Source organism: Diceros bicornis, chromosome 2, assembly GCF_020826845.1.
Source record: "Diceros bicornis minor isolate mBicDic1 chromosome 2, mDicBic1.mat.cur, whole genome shotgun sequence".
NCBI lineage: Eukaryota > Metazoa > Chordata > Mammalia > Perissodactyla > Rhinocerotidae > Diceros > Diceros bicornis.
The window spans coordinates 82,681,230-82,702,389 of NC_080741.1; the positions used below are offsets into that span (position 1 = coordinate 82,681,230).

The 21,160-nt window shown below is 48.6% G+C and overlaps 1 protein-coding gene across 1 annotated transcript; it reads left to right on the top strand.

Moving 5' to 3' along the window:
- The first annotated feature begins 1,183 nt into the window (after window positions 1–1,183).
- CPNE9 (copine family member 9) lies at window positions 1,184–21,131 on the top strand. The gene is made up of 20 exons (XM_058564249.1): window positions 1,184–1,293; window positions 1,819–1,859; window positions 1,975–2,021; window positions 2,115–2,218; window positions 2,724–2,760; window positions 3,252–3,328; window positions 6,880–6,943; window positions 7,060–7,163; window positions 7,411–7,515; window positions 9,653–9,694; window positions 10,022–10,097; window positions 10,205–10,258; window positions 10,681–10,742; window positions 11,724–11,770; window positions 12,734–12,915; window positions 13,195–13,322; window positions 17,676–17,778; window positions 18,377–18,434; window positions 18,818–18,891; window positions 20,747–21,131. Exons 1-20 carry the CDS (start codon window positions 1,226–1,228, stop codon window positions 20,930–20,932), a joined length of 1,659 nt encoding a protein of 552 aa, XP_058420232.1. The 5' UTR covers window positions 1,184–1,225; the 3' UTR covers window positions 20,933–21,131.
- The last annotated feature ends 29 nt before the right edge of the window (window positions 21,132–21,160 follow it).

Sequence of the window (21,160 nt, forward strand, 5' to 3'; positions counted from 1 at the left end):
GAAGAGAACTGGGGACTTGGGTGTGTCTCTAAACCCCTGAGCCACAATAATCTCAGTGACATGGGGACAAGTAGTCACAGGCTATTAAGGTGGGAGCAGTGGTCCTCAAGCCCAATTGGGCCCTAGTTACCTAGGGAGCCTGTTTATCCATGCAGATTCCCAGGGCTGGCTGAAATTTAGACTTGGGGTTGCTGAGATCTTCACTTAGCTGGGAAAGGAGAGATTGTCACTTGTAATAAGTTCCATAGGCAGCACAGTCCTGGTACAGGTGACCTGCAGCCCCTGCCTTAAGGAGCCCTGCCTGTGATGGAAGGACTGGCTTCTGGGGCTTTGGAGGCAGTAGTTGGTGAGGGGAGGATGGACCTGGCTGACCACTGCCCTCATCTACAGTGTGACCTAGAGTAGGTTGCATCCTCACAGAGTGTGTTTACATCTCTAACACCATGAAATCATAAGGGTTCAAAGATGTGGGCAAAGGGTTTTGCACAGTGCTGTTAACAGCCACCATTTACTGAGCTCTGACTCTTAACACAAAATAGGTCATCAGTGTGAATACCCAGAGGAAGGAAATAATACCAGCAAACATTTCTTGAGTACTTACCGTGTACAATCCCCTGTGCTAAATCCTTTCCATGGATTATCTGGATAAAATTTTATAACACCCCAAGGAGGTGCTATTATGGCCGTTCTACCAGTGATGAAACTGAGCCACAGAGATGTTGAGTAACTTGCCCAAGGTCACACAGCTAATAAGAACCAATGTGGAACTTTTTGTATTCAGAGACCTAGGCAAGGCGGAAATGGAAAGGGGGATAAGCAGATTGTTGAGGGAGCGGTTCAGGAAGAGGAAACGTCCCCAACGCCCACCCGGCGCCCCAAACCCTTCAGCACCGCGGACAGCTCTCAGGGGGCTTGGGTTTCGCCCCGCAGAAATGCCCTGAGGACTCTCCCAAGGTGTGGGGTGGGTAAGGTTCCCGGCCAGCTGGAGGCTGCTCCAATAGGGCGGGGGCCACCCGCAGGGCCGGGCGGGGCTGTGTTGCCATCCAGAGCCTCTGCGGCCGGCGGCCACAGTCAAGGCGCCAGCGGCCGGAGCGCACGCACAGCTGGAGGGAGGGCAGCCGCCGCCGCCGCGGCACACGGGCCGACCCCGCCGCTGCCGCCGCCGCCCCTAGCCCCGGCGGCCCCTGTCTCGCAGCCTCCCGCGGCTACGGCCACCGAACCAGCCATGTCTCTCAGCGGAGCCTCTGAGCGCAACGTCCCGGCCACCAAGATTGAAATTACCGTGTCCTGCCGGTGAGCGGGCCACTCTGGGGAGAGCTTAGGCAGTGCCCCAACCCCAACCGGCTCCGGGGCTCGGCGCGGACAAGGGCTAGACCCGCGGGGGGAAGGGAGAGAAGCTTCGGGGCGAAAAATCGCGGATGCAGACTCAGGGGAGTCGCTGGCGGGTTCGGGGTGGGGGTTTCCTTGAACAGCCCCACCCACAAAAGAGGGCTCAGCCTGCGGGTTCAAGGGATGGGTTGCGGGGGTCCAGTAGGATCTGGGCCCCCGGAGGACAAAGTTCTGGAGGCTAACCCTCTTTCCTGGGCCCTTGGAGACAGTCTGGACGCACACGCGTCCAGTCCGCAGAGACACGGTTCTTGGGCTGAGATTTCCGGTGCTGTCCAGGATGCTGACAATGCAGACCCCGGCTGGGTGTAGTAATGGGGGAGGGAGGTGCGATTTGAGCCCCATGCCTCCTCCGGGGACCCAACTCAGGGCAGAGATGAGGCGGTGGGCACCGGGATGATCCTCTGTCCATTTGTCTGTCGTTTTCTCTAGGAACCTGCTGGACCTCGACACCTTCTCCAAGTCCGACCCCAGTAGGCGGCGCCCGGGGCGGGAGTGGGTACCTGGGGTCCGGGCGCGACTGACCGGCGAGGAGGGGGTGCGCCCGACCTGACGTCCTTCCCTCCCTGCCCTTGCTCCTGCCTGCAGTGGTGGTGCTTTACACGCAGAGCCGGGCCAGCCAGGAGTGGCGGGAGGTGAGTCCCAGAGCCCTCTCCCAGCCCAGAGCCGCCCCCGGGAATCACCTGCCCCCTTGCAGGCCTCGCGCTGACTCTCCGACCCCCATCCAGTTCGGACGGACCGAAGTGATCAACAACACGCTGAACCCAGACTTCGTGCGCAAATTCGTCCTAGACTATTTCTTTGAGGAAAAGCAAAATCTGCGCTTTGATGTGTGAGCCCCGCCCAGAATTCTGGCTTGGACCGCCCCCCACCCCCTCCCCCCGACCTGGATACGCCCGAAACTCTGGCCGGCCCCGCCCCGCCTGGCCTCCCGGCCTGGCTCCTCCCCCAGGCCCAGTTTGGTCCCACTCTGAAGAGCTCCACTCTAGTCTTAGCTCCGCCCCCAAGTCTAGTTTGGCCCTGCCCTTAGGTCAGTTCCAACCCAGTTCACTCCCCAGGCCTGGTCCTGCCCACAACTCTGCTCTTTCATTTAGCTCCGCCTCCGAATAGGCCCCGCCCCTGATATGACTCCGCCCCCAGCAGGCCTCTGACTTGGCCTCGCTCCAGACCTGATCCCCTCTGACCCTGGCTCCTGCCCCAAAGGAGATCCAGGTTGAACTCGAGTCCAATGCCGTCCCTCCCTCCACCCACAATTTTAACCAGGACTCGAAACTCGACCCCTTTTCCAGGCTCTCTCCCACCAGCCTCGCCCCACACTGGTTCCACTCTCTTCCCAGGTACAACGTCGACTCCAAAACCAACATCTCCAAACCGGTGAGCGGGCATCCCCTCCCAGGCTGGTTGGGCACACAGGCGGAGCTCAGTGTGTTAAACGACCCTCCTTAGAACTCCCCTACCCCTCAACCCCGACTCTGCCTTCTTTGTTCTGCCTGAACCCACCCTCCTGGCCCTCCTCTCCTGCTCCTGCCTCGATTTCCTGCCTGTGCCTCTTACTCACTGCTTCTCTTCCCTCTCGGCTGCCACTGGGACCTGCAGAAGGTGAGGCTGAACGGGTGTGGACGGCGGGTGAGAGGTGAGGGGTGGGATGGCATCGTGGAGAGCAGCTTAAGGTGATGGCAGGACCAAGAAGCAGAGCTTGAGTGGGGACCCCCTCCCCCTCCTTTAAAGCACATGCCAGGCGGTGGTTCTTGTGACATTCTGCCACCTCAGAAAGCCCTGGTCAGTGCGGCAGCATCACCAGGGCTGGGCTGGGACTCTGCGCCCCCAGCTCCTCCTGGCCTCGCTGACTCTGTGTCCCGGTGCAGGATTTCCTGGGACAAGCGTTCCTGGCCCTGGGAGAGGTGATCGGAGGCCAGGGCAGCCGCGTAGAGCGACCCCTCACGTGAGCTGAACTGGAAAGGGTGCAGGGGAGAAGGGTGGGCACCTCCAAAATCTCCTCGCAAAGATGCTTCTGACCAGATAGCAGTGGAGGCTGGGATTCCCCCTGGTCAGGAGCCTTCAGTGGCTCCCTTCACCCTCGTGGGAAAGTCCAATCTCCAGGGCTTTGCTCAAGTCAGTCTCAGGCCTGACATGTCGTCTCTCTCTCTCCTCTCTCTATTTCTAAGTCTGATTCAAACTTTAAGGTCCACTTCCAAGCCCTTCTCCTCCAGCAAGCTTCCCCTGACTAAATCAAGTCCTCTGGAATTTCCATTACATTCACTCACTAAATATTTATCAACACATTTTGTATACCTGCTAGGCACCAGGGATTTATCCATTCCACAAATACTACTGGGCACATACTCTATGTCAGCTACTGTTTAAGGGGTGTGAGTTGCACTGGTGAACAAAACAAAGTTCCTGCCCTCAGGGAGCTTATACTATGGAAGAGGGGTAGAGACAGTACAAAATAGACATCATAAATAAGTACATTACATAATATATTAGAAGACATTAAGTGCCATGGAAAAAAGGCAAAGCAGAGAAGCATAAGGGGGATTAGAAATGCTGGGCGGGTGGGAGGTGCACTGTTCAACAGAGTGGTTGAGTTGGCCTCATGGAGAGGTAACTTCAGAGCAATGACCTGAAGATGGTAAGGGAGTGAGCCGTGCAGATATCTGGAGGAGGAGTGTTCCAGGCAAAGGAAACTGCCAGTGCAAAAGCCTAATACAATCAAAGAGCATCAAGGAGGCCAATGTGGCTGGAGCCAAGTGAACAAGGGGGAAGGAAGGAGGAGGTGCAGATGGAGAGTTAACAGTGAGGGCCTTGTAGCTACTGTAAGGATTTAGCCTTTACTCTGAGTTGGGGAGTCACTGGAGGGTTCTGAGCAGAGAAGTGACATGATCTGACTATGCTTTCAAAGGATGATGCTGGCTGCTGGATTGAGAATAAACCTTAGGTGGACAAAGATAGAAGCAGGGAGCCAATTAGAAGGCTATTTACAGTAATCCAGGATGGTAGCAGTGAATGAGGGGAGACATGGTCAGATTCTGGATATATTTCAACGGTGGAGCCAACAGATTGAATATGGATGTGACAGAAAAAGAGGAGTTGAAGATGACACCAAGGCCTTTGGCCTGAACAACTGGAAGGATGGAGTTGCCATAAACTGAGAGGGTAAAAAAAAAAAAAAGGGAGTAAGAAGTAGGGGGGGATTCAATCAGGAGTTCAGTCCAACACGTTGAATTTTATAATTTTTATTAGACATTTGATATGTCAAACAGGCAGTAAAAGACATGAGTCTTAGATGCTCTTTAAGGCCATGAGACTAGATGAGATCACCAGGGAGGGAGGAGAGAGAAGACCAAAGACCGAGACTCCGTGAGTTAGAACTAGAAAAGGAGACTGAGAAGGAGCATTAATGAAGTAGGAGGAGAACCAAGAGAAGGTGGTGTTGTCCTGGAAGCAAAGTGAAGGACATATATCAAAGAGGAGAGAGTGATCAACCACGTCAAATACTGCTGCAGGTCAAGTAAGGTGAGAAGTGGGAATTGGCGGTTGGATTTAGCAAGATGGAGGTCACTGGTGACTGACAAGCATAGTTTTGAAGGAGAGGTGGGAATGACAGCCTGGCTGGAGAGGTTTAGAAGAGAATTGAAGAGAGAAATGAGAATCTTCAAGGAATCTTCAAGGGGTTTTGCTGCAAAGAGAAGAGAAAAGGAGAGTGGCTGGAGAGGGAAATGAAGTGCAGAATAGGCTTGTAATTTTTTAACGTAAGAAAAATTATACCACATTTGTATGTCAATGGGAATGATCCAGTAGAAACTGAAAAATTGACATAATAAAAAGAGGGGAGAATTGCTGGAGTGATGTCCTTGTGCAGCCAAGAGGGTGTGGAATGGAGCACATGGTGGAGGGATACATAGGCACACAGGCAGTCATTTACAGCTATGGTAGCAAGGCACAGTTACGTGGATGAGGGCAGGGTGGGTGTGGTGGTGGGTCTGTGGACATTCTCTCCTGGTTGCTTGAGTTTTGTCAGTGAAGTAGGAAACAAGGTCCTTGGCTGAGAGTGAGGATGAAGGAGGCTTTTTGGGTTTGAGGAGAAGGGAGGAGGAGTGAATGCCATTGAGCTGAACTGGAGAGTGAAGGGACTCGGGGTGTGTAGTATGGTTAGGACCCTCTTGAGGTTTGTGGTCATGTGTTTAAAATGAAACTGATTAGCGTGATTGTGTGTTTTCCTCTGGCCCTATTCAGCTGCACAGGTGCAGTATGAGTTAGGCAGAGAACTGGATTTAATTAGGGCTGTGGTTCTGCCAAATAAGTATATCAAGGTGAGAGCAGGGCAAGGGGAAAGGGGTAGGATGCAAGGGAGTGACTTATAATCATTCACTGGAATTCACACCGGGTGAGGAGGTGAGGGAGAACATCAAGGAGGCAAAGCACAGCGAGACGGCAATAGGATCAGTGACTTGGTCCTGGATGTGCAGGTGAAGAGTCCCAGTACTCCTCACACTCCATCTTTTTAAAGCACAGAGACTCAGAGATCGAAGGAGCCAAAGAAATGGTTCAGCATTCTCATTTTAAAGATGGGGAAAAGGACACAGCAGGTTGGAGTCGGGACTTGAACTGAGGACACTCCTGACCTAGCTTTCTTCCTGCCACACTTTGGATCCCTGTGGGGATTGGGCTTCACAGCCCCCTATCAACAAGGTCCCTGACTTCTTAGAGACCCAAGGCAAGTGGGAATGGGTGTCCTGGTATGCATCCTTCAAGCACATGAAAGTGTCCCTTCTTGGGTCAGGAGAGAATAAGACTTCCTTTGTCTTTTTTATCTCCCTCTTCTTCTTGCTTCTTTGGAAAGCATAGTCTTTGACCTAACAAACCAGCCCTTTTGCCCCAGGTCTAGATAGAAATTCCTCTCCCTCATTCAGGACTGCTACATCACACTCTACTTGCATATTGGCTTTGACATCCCACCTCCTTCTGGAGCTCCCCAAGGGTAGGGTCTAGCAGAGCTGGAGAGTGCCAACTGACCGATTCATACCCAGCACAGTGCCTGGCATACAGTAGATACCAGAGTCTGCTTTGAGAAATATAACCACCGCCTTCATATCTATAAAGCTTACCAATTTCTTTTCCTTCCATGCACTCACTCAGATCTCTTCACAGCCCTGAGAGGTGGGTATAAGTCCCATTTCATACAGGAGAAAACTAGGGCCCAAAGAAAGGGGAAATAACTTGCCTAGAACTCTAAATCCTATGTCTTTCCCATGCTACCATTATGAAATGTCCACCTAGGCTGGCTTAACCCCTTCCTTCCAGACTACAGACCCCTCTCCATTCAAAGTCAGGCCCTTCCCTACCAAGAGCCACCCAAGACAGAAGGGGACACACTCAGGGGACTGTCAGCAATTGGCAAATTGAATCCTCTGGCCCACCCAATCCCAGGTTGGCCACCCTAATCCTTGTTGCCTAACCCCCCCCTCACAAAGAGGGTTTTTCTCCTTCCAGGGGTGTTCCAGGCAAGAAGTGTGGGACCATATTGCTGATCGCAGAGGAGCTTAGCAATTGTCGGGTCAGTAAGGGCCACATGCTAGACCCAGGAGGCTCCTTTCTCTCTCCCAATTCTCTTTAGTGGGCTGTCTGAGGCTATGGGCAATTCGAGTGTCAACAGCCCAACTTCACCCCTAGGACATTGCCACCATGCAGCTGTGTGCAAACAAGCTAGACAAGAAGGACTTCTTTGGGAAATCAGACCCCTTCCTTGTGTTCTACAGGAGCAATGAGGATGGCACGTGAGTCACTGCCATCTCTGATGGCAGCCCCTCACCAGCACTGTGACCATGCGCCCATTAGGGCTCTTAGGCTGGGTGTGGGGCATCTTAGACTCCACCAGGACCTGAGCCTAGAATTCACTCAAGGCAGCACACAATATGTGCCTAACAAGTGGGAGAATCCCAGGAATCTCCAAGAGTATGACGCCCTATCTCTGTGCTCAGTCCTACCCCAAAGGCAGGTTCCAATCCTCTTGCTCCTATCCAGGTTCACAATCTGCCACAAGACAGAGGTTGTGAAAAACACGCTGAACCCCGTGTGGCAGCCCTTCAGCATCCCTGTGCGGGCACTGTGCAATGGAGACTATGACAGGTCTGCTTCAGCATAAGCTAGGGAGTAAGGGAACAAGGGTATGAGAGTGGGGTTCCTGGGCCCCAGAATGATGGCAGAAGTGGGGGATCCTGCTCAGTGAGACAGAGTTTTGGGCATGGAGATGGGTGGATGGTAAAGCAGATAAATAGCCACATGGATGGAGAGGTGGATGAATGGACATGTGGGTGGATGAGAGGGCAAATGAACGAATGAATGAGCAGATTCGTGGATGGATGGTCAGATGGATAGATAAACTGGTGAATGGATGGATGGGTATATGGATGGGTGTTTAAGAGGATTGGTGGGTGGGTAGAAAAGGAGATGGATGAATGGATAAGTGGACTGATAGGCAGATTAGTCAATGGACAGATGACGGATGGATTAACAGATGGATGAGTAAACGGATGAGTGGATGGAAGGGTATAGGAGAGATTGGTGGATGGCTGGAGAGGCAGAGGGATGATGTGAAAAACAGGAGGATAAATAGGTAGAGTGATAGGTGGATTGATGGAAGAACAGATGAATGGGGAGCAGAGGGATAGATGGATTAGTGACTACATTAGTTGATGGATGAGTGTAAAGTAGATGGATAGGCTAATCATATGAACTAACAAATGGGAAGTATGAAGATAAGTGGGTGGGTGGAAGGATGGATGGGCACATAAATGGATGGTTATGTAGATGAATGGATGATCAGATGAACACATGTCAGATAGTTGGGTGTTTGATTGAATAGATGAATGGACAGACAGATGGATGTTTGCATGCATCAACGAGTCAGTGAATGGCTGGATGTATAGTTAGATAGGTGGATAAAGATAAGGATTAATAGGCAATTGGTTTGGCAAATGTATGGGTAAATGGGTGGCTAGATGGTTAGATAGATAGTTGAATGGACTGCCACACAGATAGATGGACATATAGGATGACTTAGGCATAGTAGTCAAGAACAAGGTCTTTGGAACTATGACGTCTGAGTTTACAGTAGTCACCCCTTATCCACAGGAGGATACGTTCAGGGGGATGCCTGAAACCGTGGATAGTACTGAACCCTATATATACTGTGTTTTTTCCTATACATACATACCTATGATAAAGTTTAATTTATAAATTAGGCACAATAAGAGATTAACAATAATAACTTCTTTTCTGTATATCTGAATTGCCAGCATCACTACTCTTGTGCTTTGGAGCCATTATTAAGTAAAATAAGGGTTGGGCCGGCCTCATGGCTTAGCGGTTAAGTGCACACGCTCTGCTGCTGGCGGCCCAGGTTCGGATCCCGGGCGCACACCGATGCACTGCTTCTCCGGCCATGCTGAGGCCGCGTCCCACATACAGCAACTAGAAGGATGTGCAGCTATGACATATAACTACCTACTGGGGCTTTGGGGGAAAAATAAATAAATAGATAAAATTAAAAAAAAAAAAAGTAAAATAAGTGTTACCTGAACACAAGCACTGCAATACCACAACTGTCGATCTGATAACTGAGACAGCTACTAAGTGACTAACAGGCAGGTAGCATATACAGCATGGCTATGCTGGACAAGAGATGATTCACATCCTGGGTGGGACAGAGTGGGACGGCGCAAGATTTCAACATGCTACTCGGGATGGAGCACAATTTAAAATTTACGAATTGTTTATTTCTGGAATTTTCCATTTAATATTTCTGGACCACAGTTGACTGCAAGTAACTAAAACCACGGAAAGCAAAACCGTGAATAAGGGGCAACTACCGTAAATCTCAGCTCAATGACTTACTAGTTACTTTTTAACCTCAGCTTCCTTATCCATAAGTAAGAATAATAGTACTTACTTTATAGGCTGGTTGTCAAATTAAATGAGACAATCTGTGAAAATGCTGAGAACAATGCCTGGAATATAGTAAGACTCAATAAGTGGCAAAGAATAGTAATAGTGGTACAAATACAGTAGTAGTAGTAATAGTGGTAGTGGCAGCAGATGGTTGGGCATGTGCATGGACTGATGAATGAACAGATAGGATGAATGGATAGATGAGAAGAAGGACAGATGGGTGGATGGGAGGATGATCTGTATATGGTTAAGGGGGTGGGGGTTTCTCTAGGATTTATCATACACACCCAGCCTATGTTTATCTCTTGCATTTCAGAACAGTGAAGATTGATGTGTACGACTGGGACCGGGATGGAAGGTAGAACTGCCCCACAGAGTACTGCCTTTTCCTGTACTTAACCCAAACAATTCCCTATAATATGTAGTACATTCACCAGGAATCCCAAAGTGGCCTTGGGAGCCAGGAAAGGTGATGATAGATGCCAGGACCTTGGGTATAACTGATCCCCTCAGTTGTTTCTCTGGGACACTGTCTTTTCCCCTTAGCTTGGCCCTTCTTCTGGCCCCAGCCCCAGTGCCCTGCAGCCCAAGTAGAGGCAGGGGATAGTGGGAATAAAAGGCTGGTTTCAGGGCTGGCTCCAAGCCAGCAGCAGCTGCTGCTCACCCACCCCTGGCCTCATTGCAGTCATGATTTCATCGGTGAGTTCACCACCAGCTACCGGGAGCTGTGCAAGGCCCAGAACCAGTTCACAGTGTATGAGGTGAGAGCTCTCGCCCTGTCCAGTTGCCCAGGCCCTCCCTCCCACTGTGCTCAGTCTGTAGCTCCCTTCCTCTGTTTCCCACCATCACTGTTATCTTCCTCACTTAGGTACTTAACCCTCGGAAGAAATGTAAGAAGAAGAAATATGTCAACTCGGGAACTGTGAGTGCTCCCTGGAGCTCTGGCTTTCTTGGATCCTTCTGTTTCTATCATCATCGACATAGCGTGACAAATGTTGGGGGTATGGGAAGGCTGTGAGCACAGATTACTTGGATACAGTAATGCTGGACACAAGGTAGCACCATCTAAGGTTTTCTTTGGTTTGGTTTTTTTTCCCTCACCTGAGGAAAATTTTTGGATCTTTACTCTTCTGCAGAATTTTTTTAAAAACCTAAGTTGTATTTCCCAATTTAATATACTTTTGGAAATCCAAATATGTCTCTGATAGCTTCCCCTTTTTGCCCTTTCAGAAATAGGACAGAGTGGGACAGGGTGGGGCAGGGGGTGGAATCATGTGCCTTTCTCCCTTCTGCCACCCCAACTGCAATTTCCAAAGTGGCAGGGCTGCCTGTTCTGTCCCACAGGTGACGCTGCTCTCCTTCTCTGTGGACTCTGAATTCACTTTTGTTGATTACATCAAGGGAGGGTGAGTCACAGGCCAAGCTCTGGGCTGAAAGCCCAGCAATGAGTTACTCCCAGTTCTGAGCCTGTTTTCTTATTTATGAATGGTCAGGGTCCAATGAGATCATGGAGATAAACTTTAAAACACTTGGCAAACTATAAAGTGCTCTGTCAAATGCATAGTGTTGCCTGTCTTAGTTCTGTTCAGGGGGTTGCCTTTCACCTCTAGCTTCCAGTCCCCTCTGGGAAGATGCCAGACCAGTGGTCTTCATAGGTGGCCCCAGTAACCTGACTGAGGCCCAGACAAAAGTTATGGCCAAGCAAGAGAGAGAGGCCAAGAGAGAGGGAAAAGCCAAGCACTCTACAGAAGACACTCTGCTTGGTTCAGTCAAAGCAGGCAGATCTGGAAAAGGTACTTTGCTTCTCTGAACCTCACTGTTTTCCTATGTAAAATGGAGATGTTAATTACTACTTCAGGGCTATAGTAAGGGTTAAGTTAAATTACACATAATACACTTGTCACATAGCAAGCATTTAATTCTGCTACCCAAAGTGTGCTCCACAGACCAGCAGCATCTGCATCACTTAGAATTTTGTTAGAGGGGCCAGCCCAGTGGTGCAAGAGGTTAAGTGCACGCGCTCCGCTGCGGCGGCCCGGGGTTCACCGGTTCGGATCCCGGGTGCACACTGACGCACCACTTGGCAAGCCATGCTGTGGTGGCGTCCCATATAAAGTGGAGGAAGATGGGCACGGATGTTAGCCCGGGGCCAGTCTTCCTCAGCAAAAAGAGGAGGATTGGCAGATGTTAGCTCAGGGCTGATCCTCCTCACAAAAAAAAAGAAATTTGTTAGAAATGTAGAATCTCAGGCTCCACCCAGACCATCCATATCAGAATCTGCATTTTAACATGATCCCTAGGTGATTCGTATGCACACTAGTGTTGGAGAAATCCTGGTATAATAATTACTAATCCCTCACTTCTCAATCCATCTACCTCCCCAACAGGACACAGCTGAACTTCACAGTAGCCATTGACTTCACAGCTTCCAATGGTGAGGCATGGCTGGGGAAATGGGGTGTATGTGTGGGGGAATTTTAAGGAAATCATTAGGGATTGGCCTGGATTCTGACCTGGGAATAAGAGTTCACCTATCCAGGAAGCCCAGGCTTGAGGCAAAGCCCAGCCAGGCTGGTACTAGGGCAGGAGTGCTGGGGAGAGATTATTGGGTGTAACGGTAGGCAGAGGGTACAGGAAAATAGGTGGGTAAATGGATCAAAGAAAGTTGAAAGGATAGATAGCTCAAGAAATGGATGAGTAAATGAATGGATGGAAAAGAATAGGGGTATAAGGAGAGATGGGTAGGTAAATGGGTAATGGGTGATTACTGAGTGGGTAGATAGGTTGGTGAGTGAGTACAATAGGTGAGACAAGTGGATGCATGGATGGGTATGTGGGTGGACAAATGGACAGATGTTTAAATTAGGGAAATAACAGGTAAGTAGATAGGGAATGGATGAGTGGACAAGTGGATGGAGCCAAATGAGGATAGACAGACAAGTAAATGAATGGAATGGATAGGGATAGATGGACAAAAGAACGTGGCTGTATGGATGGATGGGAAAGGAAGAGAAATGGTAGGTGGACAAGGGGATGGATGGATGGATGGATGGATGGATGGATGGATGGATGGTTGGATGGATAAGTGGGTGGATAGTTGGATAAGAGATTAGAGAGGTGGATGGATAGAGATGAATAGGTAGATTGAAAGATGGATTTATGGTCAGTGGACAGGTGAATGGATGTGTGAGTAGGTGGATAAACTGATGGATAGACATAAGGGTTGGTGGGTGGATAGATGGATAAATGAACATATGGATGATTGGGTAAAATAATGAGGGAGTACATGAGTAAAGAGTAGATGAATGGATAGGTGGATGGATGCATACAAGGATAGGCAGGTGAACAGATGGATGATCTAGGTGACCATGAGGCTAGGGCTCCTGTGTCCCTACAGGGAATCCTCTGCAGCCTACCTCCCTGCACTACATGAGTCCCTACCAGCTCAGCGCCTATGCCATGGCCCTCAAGGCAGTGGGAGAAATCATCCAAGACTACGACAGTGACAAGCTCTTCCCAGCCTACGGCTTTGGGGCCAAGCTGCCTCCAGAAGGACGGATCTCCCACCAGTTCCCCCTGGTATGGTATTGGCCAGAGCCTACACTCCATGCTCTGGCATCTGGCCCACTCAAGTGGGTGGAATAGAATTTCTTCTATTTACATTTCTTTTAAGGGTCAAGGACCTGCAGAGGAGCAGGAAGCTATGAGAGGGTGGCACAGCAGGGAGGGGAGCAGGGCTGGAGTTTGGAGAAGAGCATGAAAGAGAGTGATGGAAAAAGGAAGGAGTGAGCTGGGATCAGAGCACTCCTGGGTATACCCTGCACTGGGCTCAGCCCAGCAGGGCATCTTCCCTGACAGAACAACAATGATGAGGACCCCAACTGTGCGGGCATTGAGGGCGTGCTGGAGAGCTACTTCCAGAGCCTGCGCACAGTGCAGCTCTATGGGCCCACCTACTTTGCTCCTGTCATCAACCAAGTGGCCAGGTAAGGGAACTGGGTAGGGATTGGGGGGTATGAGGGGATCCAGACAAGGATAGTCAGGACTATTCTTGGGTGAACTTGGGCTTTGGGGAGAGGGTGAAAGTTTCAGTGTTGGCCAGGCTCTGGTATAAAGAGGTTACATAATGCCTTATTCTGGGGTAGAAAGGGTGTCAACAAACTATGCCAACCCCACTCCCTGGGAACAACAACCCAGGCCTCAAGTTTGGGGAAAAGAGAGAAGGGCCTATAGCACAATGGCTACGGCACAAGCTTTGGCATCAGATGTGGGAGTGATCCTGGCTCCAGCACTCACTAACCGTGTGACCTTAAGCAATTTAGCCTGTCTGAGCCTCCATTTCATCCCTGTAAATGAGTGTAATAATGGATAACACAGCACCTTCTTTATAGGGTTATTGGGAGGCTAAAATTAGATAACAATGTACGAATTATTAGCAGTGTCTGGCCCATAGTAAGTGCTCATTAAATGGTAGATTAAAAAATAGAACAGTAACTTCTAAAAATGGTTAACTCCAAATTTTGAGAATAAAAATATACAAAGCAAAGAAAACCCAGATTACATATCAAATGATTTTTTAAAATTCAAATAAAATAAAATGACAGAACTAAAACCAAACAGATCAATAAACATAAATTGGATAAGCTCACCTATTAAAAGAAAAAGATTCTCTGATTGAATAGAAACAATATAAGTAAACCCTACTATATGCTGAATAAAAGAGACCCAGCTAAAACAAAGTACCTCAGAGAGCTTGAAAGTAAAAAGATGAAAGAAAAACAAAGAATTAAAGTGGCAGGATTTCAGGGAGATTTATATGTCCATAGACTTCCTTTTTCCCTAATGAAGATTGGTTATTTTCTAATTCATAATGAGGATATAGTTTCTTTAATTAGAAAAGTAACACAACATTGCCTTAGAAAATTTCAAGGATGAAGAAGGGAAAGAAGAATTCACCCAGGGTACCACCTGTAGGGGTGTGGATGTATATATAGTTCTTGGGAGTCTTTTCCTTATGCATCCATAATTGCAGTCAAATGACATTTAATATTTCACTACTGATTTTTTCACTTAATATTGGAGCCTGAATATATTTTTTTATTGTTATTAAACAGATTTCTTAAATATTATCTTGGGCAAGTTCAATAGTTCATTCATTCATTCATTCATTCATTCATTTAATAAACGTTCAGTAAAGGCACAATGTAGCACGAATGTGGGCTGTGGAGCCAGACTAGCTAAGTTAATACACGCACTCTACCACTCACTAGCTGTGTAACTTTGGGCAAGACTCTTAACCTCTCTGTGCCTGTTTCCTCAATTGTAAAAACTGGATAATAATATCTACATCATAGGGTTGTTGAGAGGATTAACTAAATTAACATATGTCAAGCACTTAGAACTATAAGTGTGTTAGCTATTACTGTTACTATTATTATCATTATTACTATTCAAAGGGCATCTGCTGTGTGCTCAGTTCTCTACTGGGACACTGGAGACTCACAGATGAATCAGATCTACTCTCTGCCCTTGGGAGCTCCTGCGTTGATGCAGGAGACAGAAATATAAATAAATCATTACCTTCTGTAGGCCAGAGCTTCCCAGACTTTTCCAGCAAGTTGCCTGTCAGCAAAGGCAAGCAACTGCTTCTCCCAGGGGAATCTGGGGGCACAGCTGAAAGCAGCCAAGCTGAAAATGTCTTCGAAGTCCCCATATTTTATCTTAAAAATTCATGCAAATTTTACATTCTTCCACATTGTGTCCATGTTTGCTTTAATTTAGGGGGGAAAAAGGTGTTTTAAGTGTACTTAGAGTCATCTAGCTTTATCCACCAGATCACGTAGTAGAATGAATGCTCCAGGTATCCTGTGGCCGTGGGTCCCTCTGGGTACACATGATGGTACCCTCAGGGGTGTGAGAACCCATTTGGAAGGACAGACAGCGCATCTTGGTGGGCAGTATCCTAGAAGCCAGAGGGACAGGAAGGGAGGGTGTAATCTAGTCTGAGAGACCCAAGGCAGCCTACTTGTGGAAAGGACTGCTTGGCTGGGTCTAGAGGGGGAGCTGGACTTTATCAGAGAAAGAGGTGCAGAGTAGGCCCGGCAGAAGGAACTGCAAGTGAAAAAAGCACAGAGGCATTAAGGGGCAAGCTCAGGAAACAGAAAATGGTACACTATGACCAGAATGTGCAGGTATGTGAAGGAGCACCCAAAGAGCAGGCCAGGAACGGAGAGTGAAGGAATCAAGAGTTCAGGCTTTAGGCTCAGTTGGTCAAAAATGGGTTTGGACTCTGGCTTCACCACCCCTTGGGGATGCTACATAATGTCTCTGAACTTCAGTTTTCTCATTTAAAAAATAGGAATGAAAAATATGCCTCCCTCACAGAATGGTGGTGAAGATTAAATTAGATCATGTATGTCAAGTGTGCAGCTGTGATTCTGATGATCACAGATGACTCTTCGTTTTTTCTCACCCAATAGTCAAGTGGGGCACACACTGGCCTCCCTCAGCCAGTCACCCATCTCCAGGTCTAAATGGCCTTGGGAATGTCAGGTACCTATGGGGAGCCAAAGATGTATCTCCTGTGCCCCCAAACCCTTCCATGTCCCCCACTGCCCCTGGCTCACAAATCCCCTCATGAGTGGGCCTTCGCCCACTGCTCTAGCCTCATCTCTCTTCTCTAGTCCTACATGTGCCTCCTAGATCATTCTCTTGGCTTGTACATGCCATTCCCTCTCTCTGGAACACTTTTCCCTTTACCTTCCCAACACCCCCACCCCCACCCCTTTTAACCTGGCTAACTCCTACTTATTTTTCAGGTCTTAGGTCAGATGTCACATTCTCAAAGCCCTAACCTGAATGCATCTCAATGGTATAAGTATCCATCTCCCTCAGTATAATACCCTATTCTCTGCTGCAATCTCACCACCAAGCTTGGTGCCTGACACACAGCAGGTGTGCAGTGACTCTGTAAAACGAGTGAGTGACAGGAAATGGTACCAGTCCAGGCCTATGAAGAGGCTTCAGCCGGAATTCAGTAAGGGAGCAGGGGACACTAAGGAGGATCATGACCCATTCCCACCCAGGGCGCTGGGCAAACTGAGCCATAGTTATTTGAATTCTCCACTCTCACCCTGCTTTCCTCTGATTTTTTGATATCAAGCTTAAATACCAGCACTATCCAACAGAACTTTCTGCAATGATGGAAATGTTCTGTATCTGTGCTATCCAGTATGGTAGCTGCCAGCCACATACATATATTGAGCACTTGAGATGTAGCTAGGGTGAACAAGGAGCTGAATGTTTAATTCTACTTAACTTAGTTAATTTAAATTTCAATAGCCACGTGAGGCTTGGGGCTACTTTATTGGATAGTGCAGCTCAATCCCTTCCAACCCACACAGAGTCTGAGACTGGAAGTCAAGAGACCAGGGTCTGCCATGGCCTTTGTGCTCTCTTAATGTCTCATTTTTTCTTATATGTAAAATAAGGGGACTGGAGTCAATGACTTCTGAAGTCCTTTTCAGATGGAAAAATCTTGGATTCAAATATTGATGGTAAGAGAAGAAAAAGGAGATCTGGGAGCAGCTGTTAGACTGGCTGAGGACTCAGCAGCCCAGGCAATGGAATGTGGTCAGCAGAGGGGAGAAGGGAAGGAGAGAAGAAATGGATGAGAGAGGGAAGAAAGGAGGCCTTCAGCTTTTGGTCTTGCTCTTGTATAAACACCAAAATCTTTCCAGGGCTGACAAAGCCATGTGTGGTCTGGCCCCTGCCCATCTCAGCCACATGGTCCACTCTGCTTCCCTCACTTTATGGGCTCCAGACAGAGTGGGCTTCCTTCAGTCCCATCACAGACCCTTTGTCTATGCTGTTCCCTTTGCCTGGAATGATCCTCCCTTCACTTAGCCTGTCCTTCATCCTCAAACATTTTTTCCTTAAAGAAGCCTTCACTGACCTTCTGGACCATGTCAGATCCCCTACTAGACACTGTCATAGCAGTGTTCCTTTCCATCATAGCACTTGTCTAAAGTGTAATTTTATACCTATTTCTGTGATTCTTGGATCAATGTTCCCCCTCAAGAGGGCTGGGATGGATTTGTTTTTTCTCCTTGGGTACCTCCAGTGCCTAACACAGTACTCACCACAGTAAGTGCTCCATAAATGTTACTGGAGGGATGGCAGGCAAGGGCAGGCAGCCAGGTCTGGGGAAGGAGCATGAGCTTCAGAAGCCCCAGTCCTTGTCCGCTGCTTATACACTGGCTGTGGAAGCTTTAGGAGTAGGCTGTTCCCTTGGCCTCTCTGGGCTTTCAGCTGGATTCTGACCTTGCCCTCTCACCCAGGGCTGCAGCCAAGATCTCTGATGGTTCCCAGTACTATGTTCTGCTCATCATCACCGATGGGGTCATCTCTGACATGACACAGACCAAGGAGGCCATTGTCAGTGTGAGTCTGAGTAGCCGGGCTTGGCAGGGAGGGATCACTGTTAATAAATGTGAAGGAGTTGAGATTTTACCCTACTTTCAAGCTAACAAGTTAGCCTGCTAGTTTCATGGATGCTGGCAGAAGACACAAGATTCCTGGATCAGAGACAAAGGACTTTGTTATTCCCAGCAATAGCAGTAGCTCGAGTATCAGCATTAGCTCGGATTACCTAAGTCCCGATTCCCAAAAGATGATGTGAAGAGGGCCAGATGACATCTGCATCTACAGTGGGTTGCATTATAGGACAGAAACCCTGAACTTAGGGAACCTGAATCTTTTATAATGGGCAGTAAGCATGCCTGCCCTTTGTTCCAGTGTAAGACATTTTATTATACTAGCTAATAATAAACCTGCCCTTTGCTCTAAAGGAATACACTGTGTCTTTCAAGGCTGTTTGATATGCAGGCATGCTTAAAAAGATAGTCTGGAACAAAGGGAATCAGTGTCTCTGCTTGCAAGATGTGCAGAAACATGACACACACACAGAGAATTGTTTCCCAACAGTTACCTCCCTTGTTATGGCTGCTCATCCCAACCATTCACCCTCTTTCCCTCATAGGCCTCCTCACTGCCCATGTCTATCATTATTGTTGGTGTGGGACCAGCCATGTTTGAGGGTGAGTAGGATAGGGTGGGGGTGTCCATGAGTGGGACCAAGAACTGGGAAAAATAGGGGTGGATCTGGGCACCCAGGCTTGCCTCACAGAAAAGATATGATGGATGCCTGTGCTGGACCTTGACCAAATCACAGACCTTCTCTGAACCTGTTTCCTCATCATAACCGAGGCTGTTGATATCAATACTTCCCTCCTGGGATTTCTGGAAGGATGGATTCATGGGAAAGCAAATAATAACTCCATAACAATGCCTAATATTTGTAGGACTTTGCTACAACCATTAGGCATTCTCATGATGACTCTGAAGGGGAGCTAAGGAGGGAGGGAGGTGGCATGGGTTGGTGTGGGAGAGGCCAATCAGCTGAGGAGTGTCTTTTCTGCAGCAATGGAAGAGTTGGATGGTGATGACGTACGCGTGTCCTCTAGGGGACGCTACGCAGAGCGGGACATCGTTCAGGTAGACCTGACCAGGGAGAAGAAGTCATGGAGCCAAAAGGCATGGTTGGAAGGAGAGGCTAAGCTGGCAGCTACTCTCCCTTACTGCTTTCTTAGACACCTACCTTTCTCCTCATGGCTCTTTCAGCCTTCCTGCATTCATTGAACAAATTCTCTTTGAGAAATAGGCAGGCTGCTGCAGCCATTGTGGATCCTCATGGAGAAGATCCCAAGGCCCCCGCTCTCTAGTGGAGGCAACTAGTAATAATCACACAGCTAAATATCTTATTAGATTGTGATAAGTGCTCCAGAGGAACAGCAAATGCCACTCTGAGAGCCTATAACAGAAACCTGATTAGGTAGGATAGTCAGGGAAGGCTTCTATGAGGAAATTACAGTTGAGCTGAAACCTAAAGGAGGGGATAGGTATTACAGGCAGAGGAGCAGCATGTGAGAAGGCCCTGAGACTCAGAAGAATTGGCCCAATCATGGAAAAGGCAAGAGGCCAGGATGGCAGAGCACAGTAAGTGAGAGGAAAAGGGAGCCAGTGCCTTGCCAGTCATGACGAAGACTGGGATTTTGTTCTAAAAGAATTGGAAAGCTCTTGAAGGATTTTACAGAGGGGAGTGAGATGGTTAGACTTGCATTTTAAGAGGATCTTTGCTGCATGGAGGGTGGACTGTAGCAGGACAAGAGAAGGCAGGTAGACCTGTTAGTGAGGAAGCCTTTAAAGTAACAGAGGGGATGGGCCGGCCCTGTGGATTAGCGGTTAAGTGCGTGCGCTCCGCTGCTGGCGGCCTGGGTTTGGATGCTGGGCGCGCATCGACACACTGCTTCTCCGGCCATGCTGAGGCCGCGTGCCACATACAGCAACTAGAAGGATGTGCAACTATGATGTACAACTATCTACTGGGGCTTTGGGGGAAAAATAAATTAATTAATTAAATTAAAAAAATAAATAAAGTAACAGAGGGGAGACAACACGGATCTGGATGAGAATGGAAGCAGTGAGGATGAGAGAAGAAGCAGGTTCAGATTATTTAAGAAAATTTTACAAGAGTTGATGATTTGATTAAATGGTGATAAGGTGTGAGAGGGGCTTCAAGGATGAATCTCAGTTTTCTAGCATGAGCAGCTGGGTGAGGGATAGTCCCATTTACTGGGAAAGGGAAAGCTGGAGAAAGAGCAGACTTGGCAGAAAGGGCTAGAATTCAGTTGTGAACACATTGGGTTTGAGGTATCTATGACAACTGAATGGAGATGTGACATGGACAACTAAATATGTGGCTCTGAACCTTTAAAAAGAGGCCAGGGATGAATATATAAATTTGGGAGTCATCAGGAAACAGTTTTTAAAGCATAGAAGTGTATGAAATCACCCAGGAAGAGAATTGAGAGAGAGAAGGGACCAGATTTAGAGATCAGGGAGGCCCAGAGGAATAAGGGGGGAAAAAGTAGGGGATCATCCAGAAAGGTAGGAGAAAATCCAGGAGAGTATGATGTGTCAAGAGTGGGATGTGTCCAGGAAGATTATGGTCAAATGTAATGGAAAGCTAAAGAGAAGTCAAGCAAGATGAGGACTGACAATTACTGCCCACTGGACTGATTTGGGAACACAGGGCGGTTGACAACGTTAGCAAAAGCAGTTTAGTAGACTGCGTGAAGCCAAATGGAGTGAGTTGAAGGTGAACAGAAGGTGAAAAAAAAAAAGTGAGTGGGTAGAAAGCAAATGTGGAAAGCTGTTCAAGATAGGGGGAGAGAGAGAGTGTGATATCTGGAGAGATGTTAGGGGTCAAAGAGGAAGCCTCCCTACTGACTCCCTCTACTCCCCTCTCTCCCGGCCACTACCCACACCTGATTGTCTGTGCCTATCTCAGTTCGTCCCATTCCGAGACTATGTTGACCGGTCGGGGAACCAGGTGCTGAGCATGGCCCGACTAGCCAAGGACGTGCTGGCCGAGATCCCTGAGCAGCTGCTGTCCTATATGCGCACCAGAGACATTCAGCCTCGCCCCCCACCCCCTGCCAACCCTAGCCCGAACCCAGCTCCAGAGCAGCCCTGAGGAGCCCACCTATCCAATGCCAACTAGTCTGCCCACCTGCCCACCCACTGCTTCTGCTGCAAGGCAGGGGCTCCTGGAGCCCTGGACCTCATTGGGAGGCCAGCTTGGAAGATAGGAGCTAACTGGTCGAGCCCTCCGCCCCCTCACCCACAGAAGGGCCTGGCACTGTCACCACCTCCCTGCCTTCATGCCAATAATAAAGCTGATCATTACTTCACCTCTGTCTCA